Consider the following 17,558-nt stretch of genomic DNA (forward strand, 5'->3'; position numbering starts at 1 on the left):
TTGAAAGTGAAATAACAAAGAAACGAAAGAAAGAAAAAAAACAACAGAATTTTGCTTATTTATTTATTCTTTTAAGATAAGCATCCTTGGGCCAAATCAGCAACATGGGACTTAGTAAAGATAATGACAGTAATTTAATCATTTCCTTAGAAATCCTTTATAGAATTAAATACTTTCTAGGCCTACCGTTGACATAAACCGTTACGGAATGTGCCCGTCAAGTTATGTTCAATTTCTAGACAAAATTGTGACAAAAAAAATCGCAATAATCAGCAGGTCAGAAATTCTCAACCAGTGACGGAGAAGGTAAAATCTGGGGGGCAGGCAGAATTCAGACTATGATAGGTTAGGTATGTCATGAGTTTACTATAAAATTTCAAAAATATATATAAAAAAATCTTAAATTATTTTTGTCATTCAAAAAACTGTGATCCTAGACCCCCCTGATGTCGGGTTGGATCCGCCACTGTAATCTCAACCTGGGAGCCGCGGTGGCTCAATGGTAGAGTGTTTACCTCGGGTGCATGGAGTCCCTGGATCGATCCCATCTCGCGCCAAGTGAACTTTGTAGTGGACAAGCACGATGTGCGTGGGTTTCCTCGGGGTTGTCCTGTTTCCTCCCACTTTCTTCATTGCGCCATTTTCCTTCATTTCTCATCATCACCGTCTACTTTAGCCTATCCAGCATATCCGCGGGACGTAAAGCTCAAAGATTTCATTTCATTTTGTAAACTCAACCCAGCATTCTTAACAATTAATGATATGTTGGCTGTATACCTGGAGCTGATATCATGATTGGCAATATTCATAGTTATAAATTAATTAAAGATGATCACATAGTTACATATGCTAATTGTGGGAAATCAGTGTACGTGTTAGTTGGGTTGCATACGCTCACGGCATAGTATACAATTGTCGTTCACTATTAGGTAGTGTACAGTAAGACTATACGAAGTAGATTCAAATATAATACAGTAGTTTTGAAACTAATAGAGAATCATTGTTTACATTTTCGTAATGTTCTGAATTTTCTTTGAATTGGCCAATAAAATGTTAAAAAAAAAAGAAAGAAAAAAGAAAAGAAAGAAAGAAAAGAGAAAAGAAATCGATTGTTATAGTTCTCTTTCTCTCAGGTTTTATATCTGGTGACTTTTTACCTTTCTCTTTTATGCAGGTTTGTTGCCAAATTGAAATTTATGTTGACTTTAGAAAAAGAGCAGAAATTGATAAAATTTACTTAATACTAGTAAGAAAAAAACTGGTAAACCACTCACCGCCTTATGCAGAGTCGTTTTGACATATGATTAGCGTCATACTAAAAGCCTGACTACTGCAGGAAACATGTTAGTCGAACTCTTTAGTATGGCACTAATCACTCGACAGAATGACTCTGCATAACGCCCTCAGTGATTTTGAGGTATCCCTCATCGCAGTTCGTTGGGCAATTCTGAGTGTCACACTTGGTTTGAAAACCTTCTCAATAATAAGGGATATATTGAATGACAGTAAATACTTCATTGGAAGTAGTTTGAGATAATTAAATTATTATGTTTTTGCAAAATTTGTCTTTCTTTGATTTGTATTTACAATGACTCGAACTAAAATTCATACATTAAGGAAAATATTTCAAGAGGAACTGCTGACAAATTTCTACTAGAATATTTTATTATATTATTAAATACATAGTACTTACTTTACTTCATTGATGTGTGAACTGTACCCATTAGTTCTTGTGTGCAAAGAGAAAACCTAAAATCTGACATCTCAATCTCAAAATCTACCTCAAACTCATATATCTATGGACTCTGACAAGGGTATTATATTCAAGTAAATCAAAAGTGCAGAAATATCCTAATACCAGTTTGTCGTGTTATACCAAGCTAACTTGTATCTTTGGGCATAATCATTGACAAGTACACATTATATTGGACAAATTTTGTCCCAAATTTGATTAAATGTCTGAGTGTTATTGCAGGGAAAGAAATAGTCAATAATAAAAAAAAAGACAGACGTAAAAACTATCAAGAATTATAGTGATGAAAATAGACCTAAAATGATAAGAACTCTCTACAGTAATGTTTACGTAGGGAAAAGATAATTGAAAATTAAGAAAGAAATTGATTCTTCTATTAAAATACTCAACGAGTACCAGTGTCACAGTAACGTTCCACGGTTTTTCCCTTCAGGCTGAAGGAGAAGTTGATTTATGAAAGTGACTGATTGTGAAATTAAAATTGTAGTGGTATTCCATCGAGGATCGAACCCCGGACCACCAAAGGCACACGCACTAGTTATACTAGGCCTTCGGAGAGGACTCGATGTGCACAACGTGAAAATTAAACTTGTTAATTTTTATATTTCCCCACACCTTCGATTTCTCACTCAAAAAATTTAGTAAGATCAATAAATATTTGAAAAAAAAAAATATATTTTTGAGTCTTTAGATATGTCGATTTGTTTAGCTTCATTTTAACGTTGTATTCCACGAACATATTAGTATTTTGTATCCTTGATTATACTGATCCGCTAATCTCAACAGCAATGCGGGTAGTCTATAAAGCAAGGATGATATCCACAATTACTGGCATAAGAATACATGGAGAACCGATTTTTGATTGTCCATATCTTAGGATCAACTGGATGCATCACGTCTATCAACGAATTCGATTGTTATCTTTTGAGCTTCTACATCCTGGGCAACAAGTAATTCTTGAGATTTTATGTCTTCCGGGCCGACACTTGGATAGACAGGGTAAATATGTAAGAGTCTGCCCATGTCAAGTGTACCAGAAAAAAATATATTAATTGGTTACTTGACATCAAAAGTTTTTTTTTCTGGATTTCTACATGATTCTAGAGTGCAAAAATAATACATATAAGTGAACATTAAATAATATTTGCCCGCTATAAGACATTTTGACGTATTACACGAAGCGTTCTGATTTTATTACTGAATCAGAAAGGCTGATATTGACAGAGGGTGCTACGTATAATTGTGGTGATAGGTATATTTCCATGTTTCATCCATTGTATTGCTGAGAGATGAGCATAATTAAACCGTAATTAATCAATTCTTGTATACGTTGTAACCGTAATCCTAACTTTTAATATATATCTCTCTCTGCTCATTCAGCTTCCTAATTGAATTTTCGAAATACACTATTAAATTACATGGGAAATTACATTACCTTCTACTAGCTTTGTGACTCCGCCTAATTATTGTCCTTGGATAAATATGTAAAGAGTACATATTCTCATTTTCGTTTCATATGTTGAACTTTAAGCACATGAAAAATCATCGTCAAACCACAATATACAGTGCTATGTTCCAAGCTAATTGTCTCAATTAAGAACATAATGAAAGCACAATAGAAACCAATAGCAAAATTTCAGCACACCAATGTCTTCCGCTGAAAGCCCTCCTGTTATATATTTCTCTCCCTTTTGTGCTCTCCATTTATAGTAACGTCACAAGCACGAGGGTGACTGAGAGAACTTCTTTTTAATTCGTCTCTTTCCTTATGGCTTCTTTTTCTTCCTTAGGGGAAGTGAAAAAAAAACCCAAGGGTGAAGACGGTTTGTGGAGTTCTTTTAAAAATCTCAACTGATGACGAAAGAAAAGAGGAACAGCTGGTTGCAAGAGTTGGTTACGGAAGGAAAAGAGAGGCACTTCACACACTCACAGAGGAATTGATATACACAGGGTACGGGGAGAACTCTTTCAGCACTCACAAAGATAAAAACAAATACCTGGAAAGAGGATTGATATCCATCATGACTACGGAAATAAGCAAATAATGACATTTATAATGTAAAAATAACATTTCTATGGCAAATTAGTTTAAAATGTTGAAAAGGCATGAGCCACCAAACTTTCTGGCTTCCATTCTTTAAAATTAAATCATATCATGCTGCATTTATTAATGAACTATTGGTGTATGAAATGTGGACAAAATCGCGTGACCCGTTTTTGAGGAAATCCTCCGTAGTTATTAAGTCACCCGTAAGAGTAAACTATTATTCTCTGTAGATTTTCAGGAGAAAATGTTTATGCCGTGTTGTAAGGTTTTTAATGAAAGAATTAAGAATGAAGTTTTTACAAAATCGCCTGAGTCGTCCCCAAAAGTGACTTATACTATAATATATTATAGTTATTAATAAATTATTGATTTGTGAAGATAAACACAATCTCTATAGTTATCTTCAAGAAATTCACAAGTTTGGATTTCTACCTTCCCCTGAACTACCTTTATTTTTCGAAGTTAGGAAGAACGTTCAACTTCCCAAAGAATCGTATACAGATCGTAAGTTTGAAATTTAGACCGGGTATGTTGAACGATATGGCCAACATCGGGACGAAAGAACACAGGGACAGACATTCGAAAATCCCTTTTCAGGATTTAGAGCGTAAATATGTTGATATCTCAGATTCGAGTTTTTCTCCACGATTACCATACTTTCTTCTATCGTCACTAGGAATTAAAAAAAAAAAAAAAAAAGAGATAAGCCTATTATCTTCTGCGCGATTACACTAAGCTTACTGTCGCTACAAATAACGAAGATTTACAAGTAGTCAAATGACGTGTTCAAGTGGATGATGTGTGACCAGTACATGACCCCTCATCTTTTATTATTCTGGTCTAGTGTCTAATGTGTATGCGTTTGATGCACAAAACCGAAATGAAATCTTTCGGTTTTATGTTCCACGTTTATGCCATGTAGGCTAAAGAAGACAGGGATGATGAGAATGAATGAAATAGTGCAATGAAGGAAGTGGAAGGAAACCAACACATACTGTGTTTGTCCATCTCAAAGTCCACTTGACGCAAAGAGTTATCAAACCAAGGACTTTATGCACCAGAGATAAACGCTCTACCACTGAGCCACCGCGGCCCTCGTTCGATTGACGAGATCTTAAATTCAATTTCCAGTGGGAGGATCGAAAGAACTACACTATTTCTCTCCCACTAATTTAATATACATCCCTACAAACACGATTGATCTGAATTTCAAAGCATGACATAAAGAATTATTTTTCTTCCATTTGTCATTTCCACCTTTTTCTACTATTTTATTTTATCTGATGAAAAAAAAATCCAACTTTCCAAATTATTTTCCTTGTATTCTTCCGCAAACAATATCGTTTTGCTTTTTTCTTTTCTTTCTTTTCTACACATATATACATTGTTCGTAGCTATTCAACTATGGAAGCCATGTTATAGAATATTTCGTTGTTTGACTATTAACGAACTTGCAGAAACGTTCTGCTATTTTTTAAATAGAGAATTGGGTTTAACCTTTCTTAATATATAACTATTTCTCCTGGGTAAATATATTTGTGAATTGGTTCTATTATCTTTGTAATCTGATTTCATCCCTGTTACGTTTGATGGTTCTTGCATGATTGAATGTCTCCTTTTATCGCTTTCAAATCATTTTAAATTATTCCTTTGGCTATAATAATCAGTTATCAGCTCTCAACCCGAAAGGGACATTTGACCACATTTTCGACAATAATATATAATGCTTGCCATGATTATGCTCAAAGATATAACTACTGAGATTGATATAACGTGACGAAGTGATATTATGATCTTCTCCCACTTTTGTAGTTACATGGATACAATATCCTTGTCATAATCAACTCGTATATGAGTTTTACTTTGAGATAAATTGTAAGGTTTAATAACGATGTTATTTTTTCCTTTATACGCAAGAGTTGATTGGTATCATCTATCAGTAATGTAAGTTAAGTACCTTGTATTTAGTAATAAAATTATGAAAAAATATCCTAGTAGGAATTAATATGTCGGATTTTTTCTTTTCCTTGTTTTTTTCTTATATGAAATTTATTAGTTTGAGTTATTGTAAGAATCCAAGCAGCACACATTCACACATTTTGCAAAATAATAATTTATTTAATGATTAACGTGACACTACAGCCAAAGCCTTAAATTGGTCACACACAAAAAGAAAAAGATATGAGAGTAAAAATTGAACAAAATTTAAAACATGCCAAAATCACTACAAAATAATTTACGAAACCCAAACGTTAGTAAATTTTAACAACACAATATACTGTACTTCCATAGAGTTGTCCAAAATGAAAATAATAATAATAATAATAATAATTCAACATACTGATCTAATTACAAAAATTGTTATAATAATAATTCCTTATTCCCTACTCATTATTGAGGAAGATAACATACAACTAAAACCTTCAATTAACCAGTTCAAGATAGATGAATAAAGAACCATGAAAAATTTATTCCACAAAAATTAAAAACATAAACAACATAAAATAACAGTAAAACACAAAATTTATGAAAAATTGACAATGCAATATACTATGAAATTACAGTTGCCCTAGAAAAAAAAAAAGATGTCTTATTCAGTAGTAATATTCTTGACATATTTATTTGTAATTTGAGGAAATGAAAAAATGAAATCTTTAAGTTTTAAGATCCACATTTATGCCGGCTAGGCTAAAGGGGACAGTGATTATGAGAAGTGAATGAAATGGTGAAATAAAGAAAGTAGGAGAACACCGACCACAAAGTTCACTTGGCGCGAGCCGGGATCGAACCAAGAACCCATGCACCAGAGGTGAACGCTCTACCACTGAGCCACCGCTGCCCTTTGAGGAAATCGATTTAAAATATCACGCATTATGAGTTCTTTTGTTTATTGTTTGAACTCTTTCTTTTTATATATATATATATTGAAGTACCAACCAAATTATAGTTAGAAGATGAAAGTTGCAAATTTCTATAATTTTAGGATCCAAGATTTGATGTACAACAGATCGATGAAATCAGTCTTATCAGGAATTGTACTGTGAGTAAATTTGATCTCTTGTAAATTTCTTCTTTCAATGAAGGAAATGAAATTGAGTTTCAGAAGAATATCATCATTAGTTAAGGAATTCAATTTAAATTTAAACCAAATTTAAATCTAAGTCAAGAAGAAAATTTGAATAGCTTCAGTAGGTTGGGAGATCGGGATCAAATTCCTACTCTATATCAAAACACATATCCGAAGTGGGATATAACATAAGCACAGTATAGAATTTTACAGGTTAAAACATGCTTTTGGTCTCTTGCAACCCATTTAATGAAACCTAAGTTCCTTCTAGCTTTTGACAAAATATTGTCAACATGTTTGTTAAACAATAATTTATTATCCATACAATACTAAGATCTTTGATAGTTGGAACCATTTCAATTTTATGGTCATTTTGTATGATAAACTGATATATTGATTTCCCCGCGAATATAAGTTTTATTCATATTCAGAGGTAATAAATTATTTAGATCATTCATAGATTGAGTTAATATCTGTCAGTAATGTTAAATGATCGTGATAATTTTGAATACAACAAAAAATCTTAAGACCATCACCATATATCAAAGAAAAGGACCATTCAAAGAATTACCAATTGATTGATTGATTTTGAGTTTAACGTCCCTTTCAGCAGCGAGGCTATATGAGACGGGACCTACTGATTAACGTGGAAAATGAAATGAAATTAAATATTTAAGTTTAACGTCCCACGGTTATGCCGGTTAGGCTAAAGGAGACGGTGATAATGAGTGAAATGGTAGCATGGAGAAAGTGGGAAGAAACGGGAGAACCCCGAGAAAACCCACGAGCACGATGTTTGTCCACCACAAAGTCCACACGGCGCGAGCTGGGATCGAACCAGGGACCCCAATCACCGGAGGTGAACGCTCTACCACTGAGGCATCGCGCCCCCCTGATTAACGTGGAGTTTGAACTACATGAGCTCTCGCTGGGAATCGAACCCAGGTCTCCAACGCCAAAGGTGCGTACACTAACCGCTAGCCACGGAAGAGCTCGAATTACCAATAACATTCACATACATAATAAATAACAAAGGACCAAATTGATCATTCTAGGGGACTAGAAGAAATACTACACTTAGATGGTTTATAATGCATATGCAATTTACGATCAAACAGCTAAGGGGCAAACCAAAGTATTATAGAGTTAGAGACATCAAAAAGTTTTTTTCTGTTTTTTTTTTTTTTTTTTTTTTTTTTTTAAGAACGAGAAATCTTATCGAAAACCTTAGCAAAATCAAAGTAGATAGTATCCACTTGACCTTTACTAGAGAACACAGGAGTAACAAAAGTAAGAAATCTATTTAAATTCAATTCAGTTGGTTTATCCTTATAAAGCCATATTGTTAGGAGGCAATGCGACGATGAACAGAATTATATAAATGTTTAAAAATAAGTTGGTTAAAATCATAAGTACAACATTAAGTAAAGAAATTGATCTATAATCTGGTGTAGTCTTTCATTATAAAACTAGGAAGAAAGAGAATTGAACAATCGATTTTTTTCATCTTATTGATCAAATAAAATAAAATTAGGAACATTAAGTTATAAATTATTTTTTTCTCTGAGTTTTGTACTTTACAAAGTCATAAGATGTAAACAGCTTATTTGCTAGAAGTATACAGAAATAATTTCATTCTTCTTTCTTTAAAAGACATTCTCCAAATGTTTCTAGATTATTTGAACAGTATTCATCATTCAAATGTCATTGAATGTTTATGTTCAATGTTTCGAGTTAGATTTTACTGTCTACTTAATGAATTATCAATGCCTACCTACCTGCCTATTTTCCATGTTTTCAATGTCTAAATATACGGTATCTACTTATAACTTAGCAAGTTAGTACTTCAAGGTGGTAGTTATTGCGTATTATAAATATCACATGGAGTTTGTTACGCTCGTAAGTTTTATGTTCATTCGTTGGCATTTTGTGTTTTATATTGTCAGTAGTAGTAAATAGAACTTCATAAAATGGTATCATATCTTACGTGGTTATGTGTATTACGTTTAATCCTAATTCCTAGTGTTTTCTTATTTGCAGGAAATTCGTGACGTGTCTAATTGAAGAAGTAATGCCATCACAAATTTTAATGTTGAAATTTTTCTTCGAGACATATATTTGGGAGCTATTAATCTATTATTACGGAGATTTGAAGAGGATAATTGTCATAAATACATGTCTCAAGGTAAGTGTATTTTGTGAGTTCTTAAGTAGGGACCAAGATTTTTCGAAATCATGGTAATATTGAAAATTACTGTTTGCTGTAAATATAATTGCTTATATGGACCATAATATGATGTGTGAATTTCGGCTCTGAGCAAAAGTACGTATAGGTCTCGAAATAACAGAAATTTTGGGTAATTCAAGATTTTTATGGTTTTCTGTAAGGTTTAAGAAATACGGATATAACAAGAAAAATATCGCGAAACTCGGACTTTCCTTTTGTTCTTATATAATTTTATACGAAAGTCCTTTCTTCTTTTTTTCTGTGTTAAGCAATTCTAAAGAATTTTATTTCCTTGTGGTGGACAAACACCATGTGCGTGGGTTTTCTTTGGGTTCTCCTGTTTCCTCCCACTTTTTTCATCCCTCCATTTCTTTCATTTCTCATCATCATTGTCTCCTTTAGCCTAGCCGACATAATCGTGGGACGTAAGACTTAAAAATTTCATTTTTCAATTTTATTTCTGGCTGTCTTGGCTGCAACTTGTAAACAGCCCCCAAATATCAGACTTTCGTTTCGTATAAATCAGAGCTTAAATCAAGAGACAGTACTCAAATATTTCTTTGGGTTTTATTCTGTTACATTTCACGTAATATTTCCAAATTTCAGGTACTGGTATATTAGTTTAAAGAAAACACGATTTCTGTTATGTTTGTCCAGTATGTTGTGGAAGTGATGTGGAACAATAAAAAATTAAGCGCAGTGTGTGGATTCGGTGCTCTGTTTAGGTTGTTTTGAAAAGCAAGAACTGCAAGGAATATAAATTGAGAAATCATCATCTCTAGTTGTAATCAAACCAATTGAAGTAAAGAGTATATGTTGATTAGTGGAATACTGTTTGGAATAGTTTCTCTTTAATTTTGTGAAAAAAGAAACACACCATTAAGGACACGTAATTTATGCCCCACGAAAATAAAATTACACTACATTTTTAACCGATCGTTACACTCATTATTTTAACGAAGACGAACGGTCAATGGAAGTGAATGATTATAGATGAATTGGTGGAGTGAAAGTTGGGAGAAATGTGAGAACCCCGAGAAAACTCACGGACACGATGTTGTCTATTATAAACTTACGTGGTCTGAGACTCCTCGCAGCAAGGATGGGTGTTCTATCACTGAGTCACTCGAAACTTCTTATGTTCCACAGATTTTAACATAAGAAACTGAGAAATATAGTGTAGTGGAGGAATTCTTAGTAATTTATTTAGTGTTAATGTTTTTTTTTTTTAATTACTTGCATTAACGTTTTTGAATTTGCGGTGGTTTCGCCGTTTGGATATTGATAGTTTGTTTGCTGATTGAAGTTTTGCGTCCGTTTTTATCACAGAAGTTATATGAGATGTGGACCTGCAGTTTAAGATGGATTCCGAACCTCTGTAATGCATTCAAATTTCAATGGTTCCCCACTGGGAATTGAACCTGGGTTCATATGCACAAAAGCGCACTAGATCAGAGAGATGAACCCTATGGGTATTAATACAGAAATAAATAAATAAGCAAAATAGGATTCAAATTGAAATAGAAGATTGATTTTAAAAATTGAGGCTACGGGGAAAATACAAATCTGTATGTATCGTATATATACCGGGTGTTGAAATTTGGCGACAATGAAAATAACCATCTTTTAGAAGACCCTGAAGAAAGTAAAAAAAAAAAAAAATGTTTACTAAGTATATGGCGGAAAATGAGTTATTTCAAAGTTATAAGCTTCCGAAACCGACGACAAATACATTTTAAAACTCCATAGCGTGAACTATGGGACGTATCGTAATCGGGTCAAAGAATTACATAGGAACTAGTATCTAAATATCCGTGTTGCAGAATCCTGCGGTAAAGGCGCAACGAATTGTATAGAAGAAAGTGGGGTACAGGGAGACTTTTAAGCACTAATTAAACATAAATGACAACATTCATGTAGATATTATTTAAACTTCAAGGAAAAAATTTTCATAATCAAGTGAAATCAAATTTTGATATTAATATATAATTTGTGGACGTGTACGTTAATACGCAATATATCTTGTAGGCCACAAAAGTGATTCATTTTGAACATAAACACGAATCCTTGCTTCACGAATGTGTTCCAGTGTTACATGGCGGAGGGTGAACTAAACTGTATTTGTATTTGAAAGTGAAATATTGCGAATATTTCTTCGGATAACTTTCTGACAAATAAGTTTCAAGACTATACCAATAACTATTTGTGTTCTAAATTTAAATTTTGTCTTCACACAGTACAGCTCACAATGCTGTGAAATTCAAGAAAATCAGATACTGGAGTGGGGACGAACAGAATCCTTGTCTTCCATGTATCAATCTTTCGTCAGTGAACAAAGAATTTCTCAACTAAACCTCAAATAACCAGACGTGCGCTAATAATTCCGAGGCAACAGAGCTTTTCTAGACATCTTAAATTAAATATCTAAAATTTTACAGGCAGAATAAGAAAAGACAGCTCCCATGAAAATGGAAGATCGAAGTTTCTCTCCATTGCCATTTGAACATCTAGAAATATTTGTTATTCCACCGTTGTTTTGTATTTGCAGATAGTTAAGTGCAAAATAAGAATTTATATTTTAGTTGTTTTCGTTTCTTCGTTAATGAAGGCAATATATTAGATTTAAAAAAAAAAAAAAAAAAAAAAAAAAAAGATGTCCAGAGCAAAAGTGACACCAGCTTTTATTTCTTTGGGAACAAGTGGAGGAGCAGAGACATTTTTTGCGGGGGGCAGCAATTTTTATACACCGAGAATGGTTGTTTTACATCTTGACCTATATTAAAATAAGCCTGAGGAACAGTCGAGGGTGCTAGGCCTAGCCCGGTAGCCACCGGAGGACGCTCTTCCTCTTGCCCATCTTCCGTCGTCACTGGTCCAAAGTACTTAAGCGATAAAGCAATGGTTGTCAAACGAGAGACCTGGCTTCAGTTTTCTGCCAATTGAAAAATAACATTTGTTTCATTTTGTTTTGTTTTTCAAAACATTTGTGCTGTCTAATGACCCACTGAATTACAATCGTTAGCTCTTATGAAACATGTATTTCTAAATACAAGTGATTGTCGGACTAAGATATGAGTATTTTTGTAATGTTCTTTCTTAAACAAGAACCAGTTAGCAAGTACATCCTTAAAAACGATAATTATATTTTAAATCCGAAATTTGATTTTACCTTATCAAAAATTTTCCTTTGAAGTTAAACATGTGTGTGATTGGATAACTCCTGAAAATAATATCGCTTGTTACGTGAAAGAGAAAAATTATATTAGCTATTTTCAATTACTAACATTTTTTATACGTGAATATTGTCATTAATGCTAAATTAGCTCTTAAAAGTGGCCCCTGTACCTCAACTTCCTCTATACAATTCGTTGCGCCTTTACAACAAGATTGTGAAACATAGATATTTAGGTAGAGTGTATAGTATACTGCATACTGCCTGTGTAATTCCTTGACTCGATTACGATACGTCCCTTAGTTCTAAGCTATAGAGCTTTAGGGCCTTATGCAGAGTCGTTTTGACGTATCATTAGTGTCATACTAAGGGCCTGACTACTGCAGGAAACATAAGTTAGTCGAATTCTTTAGTATGACACTAATCACGCGTCAGAACTACTCTGCATAAGGCCTTTAATGTTTATTTTCTGTCGTTTTTGCCAGCTTATAACTTCGGTTTTCCGCCCTATGTTTACTAAATTTTTGTTTGTTTCTTTTTCGAGGCTTCCTACAAGATGGGTATTTTCGTTGTCACCATTATCTCAGCATCCGGTATATATATGCCATAAAGAATAAGATTATAGAAGTTACTTCGGGAGATGTGTTCAGAAATGCAAGAAATTTTTATAAGAAGCTAATTTTGTTATAATTGTGTTGTTGTAAAGTCGAAGGCTTGTGGTAAGTGATCCTATTTAAAAAAAAATTAAAAAAAAAATCTAATTGATATATTTATAAATATATATATTTAGAAATGAGTATAAAGCTTTTGGTAGTTGATATATATTAAAGTCAAACGAGCCAGCGGAGTATGTTTCAGTTTTTTTTTTTTTTTAATTTTTATTTTTAAAGAAGACAACTTGAATCTCTTTACGAAGTGAATATTAGAGCGGTGTATTTCCTTGAGCTGTTTCAGATTATCCTAATAATATCTGTGCTTCTCTGTTACGAGTGATAGGACGTATGTTGTTATCTAAGTTTAAAATAAATTGAATTTCGGGGCACATGTACGTATAGGTGGTTCTTTGTGAGTGCATCAAGGTTAGTAGTAGAAGGACTCTCATTCCTCTTCGACCTTTTCTGAGTGTAACCGATCATTGGAAGATGAAACAAAGTTAAAGTTATGTCAGGTGCCGATTTTCTTTCAGATGTAGTGAAGTTTACTTTAGTTGATCAGTGCTGATGCTTGTATTGGTACATTTTTGTTTACATTCTTTGATGGGTCTTCTTTGTAGTGGTCAGAAAGGACCTTTCAAGTTCAATAACAACTCTGTTTATATACTGTACTTGCGTTATGTGTAAATTTGTTATCGTTTCGGACCTCTCAGAACATTCTGTCTCATCTCTTTCTCACCCTCCTTGTCTCCCTCTGTCTCTCATAATAACACCACACACACATACATAGAGGAACTCTCAGTTGCTCGGATAGAGGAAGATCCGACGAGTTAATGAGGGAAGACCGAAAATAGTTGGTGACCATACCAGTATGTGTGTGTGTGTCTCGCTCGCTCGTCAATAACTCAAGACCGTGGTCAAGAAAAGCAGCCTCCCGTTTCGCCATCCGATTAAACCCCGATTTATTTTGAAAGTCTCTTTTAACTCTTTATACCCGTTACTTCTGATTTAACTTAACTACTAAAAATAGACTCTCTTCTGATTTCGCGCGCGTAAACCCTTCACGTGTGTGTGTGTGGTAAAATATAATGTTCGTCGTTTCGTTTTTGTGTATATAGCGTGCGTATGTTGTATGTTTTATACTAGTATCTTGTGATTTCATAGTAGTACTGGAGAATCGTGGCTAGGGAAGCCCACACACTTTTATTCGAGAGAACGAGACGACGCTCACGTGTGTTGGTTTCGGGCGCTGTCTTGAAAGTTCCGGCGAGACATTTTTAAACTAGCGCATTCTTCGTTGCTGTTCGTTTCGTGGCACTGTCTTTCGTCCCGGTGGTGACTTTTTGTTTTTTAACGTGACAAACTGTGTTTGGTGTTCATCAAAGGTTGTGTGTTTCGGTTGTGCTGGTGTTCTTCGGTCTCCGTATATTTTACTCTTTTGTTCTGTGGTGGTAGTGGTGGTTGTGATAATAATTGGAAAAACTGAGAAGTTTCTGGTGGGGGAATCTCTGCTGCGAGCAGAAATTCTATCCAATATAAACTGACATGTAAGTAATGCTATCATTTTTATAGTAAACATAAACTTATACAATAGATAACGTTTTTTTATTCTCTATGAAGAGTTTATTAATATTTGACAAATGGTATGATGCTGGGTACAAAATTATCATAGTCGGAGTGGGAGTGGTTTGGTTACAATAGTATTAAAAAAAATATTCGCGCTAGAATGCTTCGACATAGAGAGTTAGCACTGGCGCAAATCCCGGGGGGATGAGAGATACATGTCCCCTCCAATCTTGGAACTTGGGGGAGTGTCACCCCAATGATCCGATTTGAAATGTGTTTTATAGGGAGAAATGTGATAGCTTGTGTCCAATTGCCAAAAAGAAAAGTGAGATAAAATTGGTGTCTCTTGCTGTATAATACGCAACAGGTTCACCTCAGATTCTCCCTTCTACCGTCTCATCTCCCTTCCCCAGAATAAGCCTTAAATCTGCCCGCCTCCCAATATTGAAGACAACTCTCCTCCACAGCATTGTTATTCAGCTTCATAAATATTTTGAACAGCGCTTAGAAAAATGTTATGCGAACGGTCTTACTCGTCCCCCCCCCTTCCAATATTGAAGACAGATTTGCGCCGCTGAGAGTTAGGGTAAACCGTGTGGAATTAGGACTACCTCTAACCAGTTGTGATTTGTGATTTCAGATTTCCTCTTTGGGCCTTACAATACACGGGAAATGAAAGTAGTACAATGAGAATACTGATAACCCACGTTAAATATTATTGGAGATTTTACCCGGGGCTCCCTGGGCTAACTCCTGAAATCATCACTACCTCTACCCTGTACGTTATAGAGAATGGTGAATAGTACAGAAAAATTTGGAAACGGTTATAATTTGCATATTAAATACTATAATTAATTTTGCAAACTTCTATCAATAGCTTATTTATCCCCCAGTAGCTTATTAGCATGGGAATTATTATTCCAAAAATATGAAACGAGGCTGGAATTCCCTCCATCTTTCCAGGATTTCACACCATAATGTGAATCGGTCGGTGCTATAGACTGTTTTCAACTTTTAATTTGGCGGTAACTCATTCGATTAGGCGACTACAGTCAAGGTTTTCTTTAGTAACATGACTCAAATTCTGGGTCATTCTCCTCTCGTCCATGCCAAGGGACTCTACTTCTTCAGACTTGAAACAGACAGACAAGATCTTGTAGAGTCTGGAGAGGATTCAAGGTGGGTTGGGCATCTGTCATTGTTGATCGAACTGTACGTACCCATATTCGTATTATTTTTGAAACGAAGAATTAGGAGAAAAGGAAACCTATCATTTTCTGTTTACACTGAAGAAATGTACATTCTTGGTACGAAAAAGTGAAGTGAAACTTATAATATTTCAACGTGCTGCTCTTATGCCCTTTAAGCTAAAAATGACAGTGATTAATGAAAGTAAACGTTTATTTTTAAAAAATAGTGAAATGTCAATGTAGGAGAAAACGGAAGAAGTCTGACAAGACAATACATGACCAATATATATACAGGATGTAAATGAATTATACCGAAAAACTTCGAGAGACAGTTCAGTGGCGGATCTAGAAGGTAAAAATTGGGGGCAGCCAGAACGCAAACTATGATAGGTACATCATGAGTTTACTATAAACTTTAAAAAATATATAAATAATAGCTTAAATTATTTGTGTCACTCAAAAAACTGGGGTGCCTACGCCCCCTCGGCCCCAGGCAAGATCCGCCACTGAGACAGTTCCTCACATAAAAATAAGAAAAAAATCCGTGTGGGGGAAATTGCATAGTGTCGGAATTAGGGCTGTCCAAATCGAGAGAAAAAAATTACAAATCCAGCATGCGTTATCGTAAACCACGAAAATTGCGATTCTTAATCCTTCTGACCTCCTGCCGATGCATTCAGTATTCACAGCTGTCAAGGTTTACTTTTTGCCTGTTTTGAACCCACCTGCATAGTCTGACAAGGGAACATCTTATATTGATAGTAGCATTGCCCAATGAAACAATACGCAATCGATAAAGGAGTGAAGAAAAGTGAGAAATCCAAAATTTTACGGCCCGACACCCAGAAACACAGGAGATACAGACGAAAGAAGAATCTAGAATCATGTGAAAATAGCAATGCAAAAAACACAGTGACACAGAAAGAACTTCAAAATGATTAAAGTAATCAAAATGACATTTACACAACAGTATAGTAAGCAAACATTGTACCCACAGACATGCTGAATAACATAATAGGCTATGTAATGCAGTGTTGCCAACGGACCACAAAATGAAGTTTTGTTAAATGGCACGGAACACAAATTATAACATCTAGCAAATCTAATTATAAAGGTCTTTCTCAAGGGCTGTGTGTGGAGGTGGAGGCTCCTCCACATTATCTTCCCTTCGTCACTCAAAAAGTAATGCAGTCAGCACCCCTTTTTTAACCCTTTTAAGTCCCCAGGTTGTCCCCGTACTCATTTTAAAGATCCTCGATGAGCCTCAAAGCCGAATTGGAACGAGTCAAAAAATTCTTGCTTCATACGGAGGATCGAACCCAGGCCGCCCAGCTAGCAGGTAGATGCCTAACCGCGTTGGTATGCTAAAAATTCAGATTATGAAGTGTTAGTACATAAAAAGTATAATACTTATTTTAGATATTGGAACTTATATATATATTCAATTTCAGATATTTTGGAGGACATATTACGTGTGATTTGAATTATATGAATTAAAAGGCTATAACTGCTGAATGGGATGCAGTCCATCTCTCTCTTTCTCTCTCTCTCCCTCCCCCTCTCTCTCTATCTATTTATCTATTTATCTATTAGATTGAAGAGATAATAACCGGAGAATGAGAATAAATGTGGAAATGTGTTACTCACGTGAACGTGGTTATATTCTCTTGATGTAGACCCGCCTCTCTGGTGAATACGTTTCCATGTATCTGGTAAACGTTGGATACCATTTGGGAGAGAGTTTCGAGAGAATGCTCCAAGACGCAAACAATGCTAGGAATATCACGGAAACGTTTTCTCGGAAGTGGGTCTTTCATTTTTGGGAACAAATCTAAATCGAAGGGCTTCATATCCGGGAAATATGACTGGTGTAAGAGATGAAA

At 34.7% G+C, this 17,558-nt stretch overlaps 1 protein-coding gene across 3 annotated transcripts in view; it reads left to right on the forward strand.

Annotated features, from left to right (window-relative positions):
• Positions 1-8,923: 8,923 nt before the first annotated feature.
• LOC145675643 (uncharacterized) overlaps positions 8,924-17,558 on the forward strand; it is an 898,816-nt gene continuing 890,181 nt past the window's right edge. For 2 of the 3 annotated variants that reach the window (XM_081746197.1, XM_081746201.1), the window contains exon 1: positions 8,924-9,052. In XM_081746197.1, the coding sequence (XP_081602323.1) occupies positions 8,939-9,052 (114 nt within the window). In that variant the 5' untranslated portion in view covers positions 8,924-8,938. Of the gene's footprint in view, positions 9,053-13,803; positions 14,467-17,558 lie in introns of those variants that run through there. The other variant, XM_081746200.1, reaches the window with a different exon arrangement.

This window comes from Thermobia domestica, chromosome 18 (assembly GCF_964235325.1).
Source record: "Thermobia domestica chromosome 18, izTheDome1.hap1.1, whole genome shotgun sequence".
Taxonomy (NCBI): Eukaryota; Metazoa; Arthropoda; class Insecta; order Zygentoma; family Lepismatidae; genus Thermobia; species Thermobia domestica.